Source organism: Mustela nigripes, chromosome 11 (assembly GCF_022355385.1).
Source record: "Mustela nigripes isolate SB6536 chromosome 11, MUSNIG.SB6536, whole genome shotgun sequence".
Taxonomy (NCBI): Eukaryota; Metazoa; Chordata; class Mammalia; order Carnivora; family Mustelidae; genus Mustela; species Mustela nigripes.
Window position 1 is genome coordinate 21,221,331 of NC_081567.1, and position 10,867 is coordinate 21,232,197.

The window sequence follows — 10,867 nt, forward strand, 5'->3', positions numbered from 1 at the left end:
AAGCGCTTTCCTACGCTGGACCGCAAACCCCAGCCATCCTGTGAGCCCCAATTCAAATACCACTTCTTCAAAAAGACTTCCTCAATCTGTCTCTCACCCCTGCAAAACAGAAGCCTCTCTTCCTTCTCAGAAGGCCCACATTTTACCTGCCCCCCCCTTTTAAAAGATTTTATTTATTTATTTGACAGAGAGAGAGATCACAAGCAGGCAGAGAGGCAGGCAGAGAGAGAGGGGGAAGAAGGCTCCCCGCCGAGCAGAAAGCCCCTACCTGCCCCCTTTCGATGGAGACCTCTGGCTCCAGTCCTGACTAGCTTCATGTCCTTGGGCTCTCAGAGCCTCAGTTCCCTCTACTATAAAGGAAAAGAGCACCTTCCTCACGGGACACTCCTGAGTTTGTACGATAGTGTCTAAAGTGCCTGGTATGGTAGCAAATATTAAAGTAATCAGTAAGGGGCGCCTGGGTGGCTCAGTGGATTAAGCCGCTGCCTTCGGCTCAGGTCATGATCTCAGGGTCCTGGGATCGAGTCCCACATCGGGCTCTCTGCTCAGCAGGGAGCCTGCTTCCCTCTCCCTCTCTCTCTGGCTGCCTCTCTGTCTACTTGTGATTTCTCTCTGTCAAATAAATAAATCTTAAAAAAAAAAAAAATGAAGTAATCAGTAAGAGGGGTGCCTGGGTGGTTCACTGGGTTAAAGCCACTGCCTTCGGCTCAGGTCATGATCTCGGGGTCCCCTGGGATCCAGCCCCGCATCTGGCTCTCTGCTCGGCGGGGAGCCTGCTTCCTCCTCTCTCTCTGAAGTAATCAATAAAGGACAGCTAATCTTATTGTTCATTATAAGGCAAAGTCTCTGCCTTTTACTTTAAAAACACACGTATGTGTGACTTATTGCACCTAAAGGGAATAAAACTCTGGAAGGCAAAAGCCCTGTGTTCCTTGCAGTGCTTAGTACAATGCCTTCCTCAAAGGCACAAAATAATTACTCATGAAATAAATTATTTAAAGCAGTGATTCTCAGAGAGCCTAATTAAGAATGCCTGACTCATCTTAAATAATTCTGCTGGATTTTAGCTTCCTGAAGTTTTAGTTCACTGCCAGGTCAAGATTGATGCCTCTGGGCATTCAGAAACTCAATACAGGACTGGACCTAGAGCGGAGAGCAGCAGGATCCAGCCATCCTCCTCACCCCCCCTCGGCCCCGCCACTAAGTGAAGAGAGTAAGACAGCCACCAGTTTTTCCGAAGAAAGGAAGAAGGACACTTCTATGAGGTTAAGTTAGGTTCCAAACCCTTAACCAAGGCAAAACAGGAAGATCTATAAAATGTAAGTTTATTTGTAACATGAAGATTCCTTCAAAGTTTATCTCAGCCCCCAAAGAGCAAGAGTAGTAGTAGCTGCCTTTTTTCTTTTTTTTTTTTCTGTTTTGTGAAGAAGTTACTGTTGTTATCAGCCACCAGGCTGAGTGTTTCCCAAGCCTCTCCTGGGTCCAGCTCGGAAGGGAGAGTGCTACTATCCTCTCACCGTTGGAGAGGCAGAGAAGCCTGCCCAACCACAGCTGTTGCTGGAAAACAGCAACCAGGGCCCAAACCTTTCTCGCGGTTTCTTGGCCAAAGCAAGGCCTCTTTGGGAACTAGCTTCAACCTCCTCCCCACGGTTACCTGCTCCCTAAAGCAGGAAGACCTGTCTCATCCACTCACATTCACATCCTCCAGAATGTCATGCACACAAATCTCTGCTGAATGAATGATTCGCCTTTCCCTCTGCAGAGCCTGGCCAGTTGGCTGGATTGATTTCTGACTCCAGGAGAGGGCCAGCCTCGTTCGGAAATAACAGGGTCTCTCATAACATGATGCCAGCGTGTCCGGCTGGTTCAGAATCTTCATGCGACTCCAGAGAAAACGACCCTCCAAGGCCCAGCCACTGGGTCTCATCAGACCATAGCCCCAGTCCAGGGTGCAGGACACCCATGTGCCCCAAGAAGTGGCAGGTGGCCAGCAGGGCACGACCAGAAAGACTTCTCAGGACTGCTCCAGGCATTAAAGTGGCTGCTTCAGCCGGCACTTGGACAGGACAGAGAACACTAGTGCCATGTATCTGCTTAATAAAAGCTGTGTTCCGGGTGCCTGGGTGGCTCAGTGGGTTAAAGCCTCTGCCTTCAGCTCGGGTTGTGATCCCGGGGTCCTGGGATCGAGCCTCTTGTCGGGCGCTCTGCTCAGCAAGGAGCCAGCTTCCCCCCTCCCCAAGCCTGTCTCTCTGTCAAATAAATAAAATCTTTATTTATGATTGTGATCTGTGATCTGTCTGTCAAATAAATAAAATCTTTAAAATAAAATAAAAGCTGTATTCCTATGCATTTTAAGCCCGCCACAGGGTGAGACTTATTAAGAAAACAGCTGAGACCTCCAGCGGTGAGTGAATGGGTCATCTAAGAGTGACTAAATCCGAAGCCAAATCATCTCACACCAGCTGCCAATGAACCACGAGAGTCTGACTGTGGCGCCAGGAGCAGCCTACACTGGACAGGGGAACCCTGAGGCTGTGGGGAAGCGGTCACCTCAAGGAGCACTTAGAATTCAATCCTTTGGGAAGTACCCACCGACCCCTACCGTCCAGCAGTCCTTCCGTTAAGCCCACGATGGGAGCGCGAGACCCACCATAGGAATGCCCTGTGCTAGACTCCGAGATAAAGAATGAGCTAGCCCTCCAGAAGCAGGGAGAGTAGAGACAGACTGCAATCTGACCGTGCCCGATCCCCAAGAGAACCACAGAACTGAGGCTGGAAGGAAGACAGGACATATCACCTGGGAGCGGGTCGAGGGGAGGAAGGAGACAGGACTTTGCCAAGCACCCCACCAAAGGCACGTAAGATGGCCCTGGGCCCCTGGCAGCACCTCTGTGGTGGCTACAGTCCCAGAGACCCATGGGGACCCAGCGCTGCTTTCAACATCCCACTAACAGGGAACCGGTTACATCAATCATAGTACACCTCATACCGTGGGGCATCTGCTCTCAGAAACAAGAATGAGGCAGCTCTCTGGGAAGGCATGGGGAACCATCACCAAAAAATCAATGGAGATGGGCGGTTGCAGAATGCACAAAAGCGATTTCCTTTTTAAAAGATTTTATTTATTTATTTGACAGAGAGAGAGAGGGAACACAAGGGAAACAGGAGAGGGAGACGCAGGCTTCCCACCAAGAAGGGAGCCTGACATGGGGCTCGATCCCAGGACCCCGGGATCATGACCTGAGCCGAAGGCCGAGGTTTTAACCCACTGAGCCACCCAGGCAGCCCCCCACCCCAATTTTTATTAAATTCTGGTTAGTTAACATATAGCATAATATTGGTTTCAGGAGAATTCAGTGATTCATCACTTCAGCTTCCTGATGTTCCTTTGAGGAACTACTCCCCAGTTCTAGACCCAAAGTTTTTTTTCCTCCTGCTAAGCTGGTATGACTTTTGCCACTCGCAACTGAAAAAAACCACTAATGGTAATAATATCTAACAGTCCGTGCTGGGCACCATTCTCAGTGTTGCACATATATTAACTCTACGGTCAGATTACTACTATCCACATCTTCAAGACACAGCCGCCCTGCTTTGCTAAGGCAAGGTCTCCTGGTGACCTGAGCTTGGCAGTCCTCGGACCCCCCCTACAAGGACTTCCTCCCCGACCCCGCCCAGACTCGCAGCGCATTCCTTCAGCGACACTCCTGTCCTTTGTACACCATCAACCCTCCGCCTCCTCCGCCTTCCATCGAATCAGCTCCACTGCGCCCCACATCCCAGCAAATCCAGTTTAAACCATAGTTCGCCTCCTCGGATCCTACTGGGGTGGAGAATCACAAAACCATGAAGACTACAGGAAACACTTCTGATGTCCAATCAACACTCCAAAGTCCAAACTCCAAGGATCTCAAGTCTGAGGGGGAAGGTGACCCTGCCACTTTCCTCGAGGGGACATTTGGCGATATCTGGCAAAGCTTTTGGTTTAATGCGGGCATTCCAGTGTGTGGAGGCCAGGGATTCTACTAATGACCTTACAAAGCACAAGACAGACCCCCCACTACACAGAATTATCAGACCCAATATGTCAACAGTGTCCAGGCTGAACCCCTGCTCTCAAGCACCCAGGTGGGTGCCCTTTTGTTTCCCTCACCTGCTGTTCCCGAACTCCCCCCACCTCCTTCCTCAAGCCCCCTATTCCGTTTCAGGCCCCGACACTTAGCAGGGAAGGGTGGCAGTCACCCGGAACCTTATTTGCATGTGTAATCATCTTTATCTCCTTCCCCATTCAGAAAAACAAAAGGTGCCCTTTCTCTCTGGAAGCCCGCTCACCCCTTTCTGCTCGGGCTCTGACCTCCCTCAGCATCTTCAAGACCCTCGCCCACAGCTCCAGCACTGGACTTGGAATTTAAGGCCAGTTCCCAAAGGCACAGCAGCGAAAAGAGAGGCTTACAGGTGCCCCTCTCCTTAAGAGATCTCCTTTACACCTAAACTCCCTCTAGCTACCTCCCTCCCTCCTTCCTTTTGCGAACAGCACTTAAAAAAAGAAAAAAAGAAAGGAAGACAAAAGGGCTGGTGACCAGGGGCTACACCCTCCCGACATCAAACAAACTTTGTATTTCAAATTAGTTGTTGCCAACTCTTCAAAACTCAAGAGATTTTACATAAAAATACGGTTCCAGCTCTACCTGAAAAACCGGAAGATCTAGCAGCTTTGGGACCACAACGGCCTAAAACAGTGGGGGCTGAAGAACCTACCCCCTGGGCAGTCAGGTTCCCTGCTCTCGCCGGCAGCGGGTCAGCTGACCCTGTCCTCTCCGCCCATCCACCGGACTCTGTTTGGCAAACCCAGTCTAGGCCCCTGATCTACCACCTCTCAACCCCCTCTCAACGGCCCTCCCCACCACTTACCGCCAAGATGCCTCATCAGTAACCTTTTAGTTGCCAAATTCAAGGTCTCCCTTTCTGCTGCCTCACACTACTCCATCTTCCTGCCCACCGACTGTAGCCCTCCTTTGAGGTGGGTCGCTCCCCACCCTCCTAGCTTTCTCCTGCCCGTGTCCACTCCGCCTTCCACGTCACGCTGCTTTTCCCACGTGCTTCCTAAGGGCTGAGGTTCTCCATGCTCTGTGTGCAAACCTCTGCTCTTCCTACCACCGCCTGCCTGGACAAGCTCTCTGCCAGTGAACCAGACTCCCACACCAGCCACCAGCTTCTCCCCTTTCTGCAGCTGACCACCTGCCCTGAGGGTCTCTTTTTGGCTGTGCCACGTGTACCTCAAACTCCACAACTCAACCATCTCTTCCAACGTAAACTAAGTCCTCCTCACAGGTGAGACATTTCTAACGAACCAGTTACCGGAGCCCGAAACCTGGGATCCATCCTGGCTTTCCTCTAGTCTCCATTCGAAGGCATCAAAGGCTGCTGATGGTGCCTGCTAAGTATTTCTAAGGTCAGTCCCAATGCCTTTGTCCTACTTCAGCCCCTAAGCACTACCCAAAACAGCTTTTAACTTACTCTCCCTCCTTGGCCTAGCCTCCTTAATCAGTTTGGCTCCACATGGCTGCAGGTGAGGTTTTTAATAAGTGCACCCGATCAGATGCTCCCGCTGAAAATTCCACCTCCACCCCACCACAGGATAAAACAGAAATTCCTTCCTGCAGCATACAAGCCCCAATTAGCCCTGGAGCCTCTTTTCCAGGCTCTTTGTTCTCTAGGCCTTACCCTCCAGCAGTTCCCACTACTGGTTCCCAGAACTGCTCCACGCCCTCCCGGCCAGCTTTTTGCACCTGGTTTCCTGGGCCTGAGTGCCTGAGAAGTTGTCACCTCCACTCTCCACTCAAATGCTATGTCTGCTGTGACAATCCCCAGGTAAACCGATCAACTCCTATCGCATGTAAAGCAAACACAGCCGCACCCCCAATTTCCCATAATTACAGCAAGGTGCCCTTCCTGCAGGCTTGGACCCACTAAACAAAATCTTTCTGTTCAAGGACCCTGTGTTAGACATCTCAGGATTCCCAGCACCTAGCAAAGCCCTATACAAGGCGCATAGTCTGTACGTTCTCTGAATTTCCATTTCTCATCGGTTACCCCTACCGGCCAGGACTGTCATGAAGCTCACCATACACATGCCAGGCCAGAGTAAACATACACAAAAAAGGTATAAAGGTCTTGTTTTGACATTAACAACAGGGGCCTGATAGAGATCTGTGCCAGCTGCAGAGAGACCGCAAGAGGCTGCCTGGCTTGCACGAGTCTCCTTCGGTGGAAACGTCCTCTTCTCCAAAACGGGGCTAATAATAGAAACTGCCTCTTGGGGTCGTAGTGAGGATTAACAATGGCTGAAATGCTTCTCGCACAGGGCTTGACACAAAAGAAAAGCTCCACAAACGCTAGCCATTACGTGAATCCTGTTGGTGCGCTGCGACGACAGTGGAGGTGGGCAGTGGCAGGGGGCCGAGCACCCAGTCCCGGGTTCCGCCGCCCGGCGGGCTCCTGAGGCTCCTCCGGGGACCCCGCGGCGATCCCCGCACCCACGCCCGGCCCCGGCCCCGGCCCACGGCCACCTGCCCGCCGCCGCCGCCGCGTCAGAAGAAAGACCCCGGGAGGCGGGAAGCCAGGCCTCACGTGTGGTGCTGGGCCCCCGCCGAGGGGTGGCCCCGCTACTCACTGAGCCACAGCTCCAGCGCCGCCGCCGGCCCCGGGGGCCCCTCGGCCGACTCCGCCCCCGCCGCGGCCCCGGCCCCCGCGGCCACTGTCGCCGCCGCCGCCATGGCCCGTGTCCCGCTGCTCAAGCTGCGACCGTCCCTGCCGTCTAGCAGCCGCCGTCCGGCGCGGTCCGGGGCTGCCGACGCGGCAGGCGAGGGTTGGCACGTGACGGGGCGGAGCCTACTGCGGCCCCGCCCAGGAGCCAAAGCCCCGCCTCCTTGCGGGCCCCAGGGCCAGGGGTGCCGCCTCGCAGAGATGCCTCCCCTCAGCAGAGGCTGAGTTTGCACAGTCTACTTCTAGACCAGCAACGGAGTCAAAACCTATCAACCAGCGTCGCGAGGCCTGCGTGCTCTGGTCCTTCTGGAGTAGGCTTGTTGGATGAGATGCAGGATACCCAGTTCAACTTGATTTTCAGATAAACTAGAAATAGTTTTTGAGGGGGCTAGTTTTTTTTTTTTAATATTTTATTTATTTATTTTACAGACAGATCACAAGTAGGCAGAGAGGCAGGCAGAGAGAGAGGAGGAAGCAGGCTCCCCGCTAAGCAGAGAGTCCCATGTGGGGCTCGATCCCAGGAACCAGAGACCATGGCCTAAGCTGAAGGCAGAGGCTTTAACCCACTGAGCCACCCAGGTGCCCCTGGGGGCCTAGTATTTTTACTCAGTGGGAAGTATCCAGGAGGGTCTTCCCCCACACCACCTTCTCTGAAATGACACACCTGCTTTCCATCATAATACCTTCTTTTCTCCATTACACGTTACACCTTATTTTGTTAAAGCATAATTTTTCCTCAAAAAAGTTAGGATTCTCATACATATTGAAATGAACACGTGTTAACTATCTTAACTCTTTTGTTTTAGAGATTTTATTTATTTATTTGACAGAGAGAGAGAGAGATCACAAGTAGGCAGAAAGGCAGGCAGAGAGGGGGGGGGGAGCAGGCTCCCCGCTGAGCAGAGAGCATGACCTGGGGCTCGATCCCAGGACCCTGAGACTATGACCCAAGCGGAAGGCAGAGGCTTTAACCCACTGAGCCACTCAGGCGCCCCTTAACTCTTTAATTAAATGAGGGGAGCGGGCACCTGGGTGGCTCAGTGGGTTAAACCACTGCCTTTGGCTGAGGTCATGGTCTCAGAGTCTTGGGATCAAGCCCCACATCGGGCTCTTGGCTCAGCAGGGATCCTGCTTCCCGCCCCCCTCTGCCTGCCTCTCTGCCTACTTGTGATCTCTCTCTGTGTTAAATAAATAAATAAAATCTTTAAAAAAATAAAAATGAGGGGAACTGAGATGTGATGTTATAATTCATTTAAATGAGAGAAAGTGTTGGGGGCACCTGGGTGGCTCAGTCAATAGAGTGTAAGACTCTTGATCTCAGGGTTGAAAGTTCAAGCCCCACATTGGGTAAAGAGATTATTTAAATTTTTAAAAAGAAAAGGCTAATGTGTACAGAATAAAGGAATGTTGGAACACATGGATAAACGAATACAAAACTAACTTTTCCATCAGCAGTGGGGGCTGTCCATCTAACTTGCAGAATAATTTGCATTACTATATCAGTCATCTATGAGTAACCTCTTATAGGAGGTCGGTGAGACAATGAAAGGCCATGCTATCTAGACAATGATAATTTTCCTTCGAAGAACTAATGGTCTATACTCCATTGCCAGTTTCACTCCACTACTAAAAGCAAAAACTGCTCTGTACACATCCATATCCCCAGGACCTGGAATAGTGCCTAGCACAAGAGTGCCACTCAAGAGTTGTTGAATGGCCAAATGAACCCTAGTAGTAGTAAGAGGTAGTAGCTATATGGCTTTAGGTCCTGTCTCTCAACAAGGACTTCACTTCCATCTTGATCTCAGTCTGTACTTTCTAATGGGTTAAGTTCTCTCCAACTTATCTCTTAACTGTGACAAATGGCCCCACACAGGGAAAGCATCCTGCGATGGGAACCAACACTACCCCCGCCAGAAGCAGGGACTGCCTTGGGCCAGCAAGACCCTGTGATCGACCCTAATCATCGTCGTTGATGACCGGAACTTCCCTGCCCACCATTGCCCCACATTTTGCTTAGACAAACCTGGAAGTCTTTTCAGTACTTTGGAGATATCCTTTGAGAGGTTACTCTGCTCCCTTCCCTGTGCTGGCCTCACTGTAATATGTCCTTTTTTTGCTTCTTTGCCACTGTCTCTCTGCCTTTGGATTTTACTGGTAGTGATGAAGCACACCTGAGCTGTTTGGGACCCTCGGAGCCAGGGGCTCTTGTACCTTTGTGGCCCAGTGACATCCCCACCCGAGTCAATGTACAATCTTACCACCATGGTGTTCTCGGAGTTTCAAAATAAGTCAGCTACACACATCTCCGTCTGACTGCTGCCCGTAGCATCTCTCTACGTGGAAACTGTCATGAAAGCTGTTTGCTGGCTTCTACACTAAACCTTTTACAGTTATTACCTGTCTTAACAGAATACCCCAGACTCGGCGGCTTAAACAAGCATTTTCTCACAGGTCTGGAGGCTGGGAAGTGCCAGAGAAGGTGCTGCAGACGGGGTCCCTGGTAAGACTCCACTTCCTGGTTTGCGGAGGGCTGCCATCTTGCCACGTGCTTCCAAGGGGGAGGGAGCAGAGGGGGGGATACAGAGAGCACTGGGGTCTCTGCCTCTTTTAAAAATACTAATCTCAGGCGCCTGGGTGGCTCAGTAGGTTAAGCCTCTGCCTTCCGCTCAGGTCGTGATCTCAGGGTCCTGGGATCGAGCTCCACATCGGGCTCTCTGCTCAGCAGGGAGCCTGCTTCCTCATTTCTCTCTGCCTCTCTGCCTACTTGTAATCACTATCTGTCAAATAAATAATAAAAAAAAATTTAAAAAAAGATTAAAAAAATTAAAAAAAATACTAATCTCATCGTGAGGGCTCCACCCTTGTGATCACATCTAAACTAATCAACTCCCAAAGTCCCACCTCCAAATACCAGAACATAGGGGCTTAGAGCTTCAACATAACGAATTTTCAGGGGACAGCTTCCACCTATCACATTATTCATATAGGGGAAACTTTGTTTTTCAAAGAAACTGCACCATCTGTAGCAAACCCTTCCATGTTCTCTGTATTTGGTTCTTTGGGAATTCATGTTCTCTGTATTTGGTTCTTTGGGAATTATGGTAATCTCTGTAAACTGTAGATAACTGAAAGCAATTAAAAATTATTCTCGTCTAGGGGCGCCTGGATGGTTCAGTGCCTTCGGCTCACGTCTTGATCCCAGGGTCCTCTGCTTGGACGGGCTCTCTGCTTGGTGGGGAGCCTGCTTCTCTGTCTCTCTCTCCCTACTTTTGATCTCTGTCAAATAAATAAATAAAATCTTAAAAAAAATTATTCTTGTCTATAGGCATGCAAATGACTTGTCCTGGAAAGATACAACCTGCTTCATGTGGAAAAACCAGTTTGTCTCCATTTCAATATTCCTGAACCATAAATATGTGTGTCCTATGGATTCTCCTTTGAACTGGTTGTAACATCACCTCAGTATCTTCACTAATGAGTCAAATAAAATCTTTAACCCTTGTTCATCTCTTGAAAATCCTAAACACCTAGTGACACTAGAGCAGGGTTTCCTCATTGCAACAAACGTCTGGCGATGACTGGAGACTGCGCCCTATGGAGGGGCAGGAGCTGTCCATCAGCATCCGTCACTGCCATTACTTCTTACACCTGGCTTACGTTACTGATTTTAAGCAACGGCACTCGTTCAACATTCTGACTTGTGGATCAGTAATTTTCCAATGGGCCTTTGTTAGAATCACCTGGAGGGCTTGTTAAAACACAGCATGCAGGGCCCAGCCCACACGGTTTCTAATTCAGTAGGTCTGGGGCGAAGCCCAAGAATCTGTCTTTCTCATTAGTCTCCAGGCGATGCTGATGCCGCGTTGGCCTAGGGACTGCAACAGAGAGATAAAAGGCTAAGTGGGTAGTAAGGAAGTGGACTGGGAGGTCAGGACGGGGGCTGGGTTTCTGTACCATTGAACTTCCTCACTTTATAGATGGAAAATAATTATTGGTGGAACCGGAATCTTCTGGCTCTCCCTATCTAGCTTTAAACACCAGATGGGAAGTGACTGTACCTCAAGTCCTTTCTTTTATATGTCCTGTTCCCTCAGCCAGG

The 10,867-nt window shown here is 50.5% G+C and overlaps 1 protein-coding gene across 1 annotated transcript in view; it reads right to left on the reverse strand.

Annotated features, from left to right (window-relative positions):
- Positions 1–6,853, reverse strand: part of GGA2 (golgi associated, gamma adaptin ear containing, ARF binding protein 2) — a 33,190-nt gene extending 26,337 nt beyond the window's left edge. Inside the window, exon 1 of the mRNA XM_059415123.1 lies at positions 6,674–6,853. Coding sequence (XP_059271106.1) covers positions 6,674–6,776 — 103 coding nt within the window. The 5' untranslated portion in view covers positions 6,777–6,853. The remainder of the gene's footprint in view (positions 1–6,673) is intronic.
- Between the last annotated feature and the right edge of the window lie 4,014 nt (positions 6,854–10,867).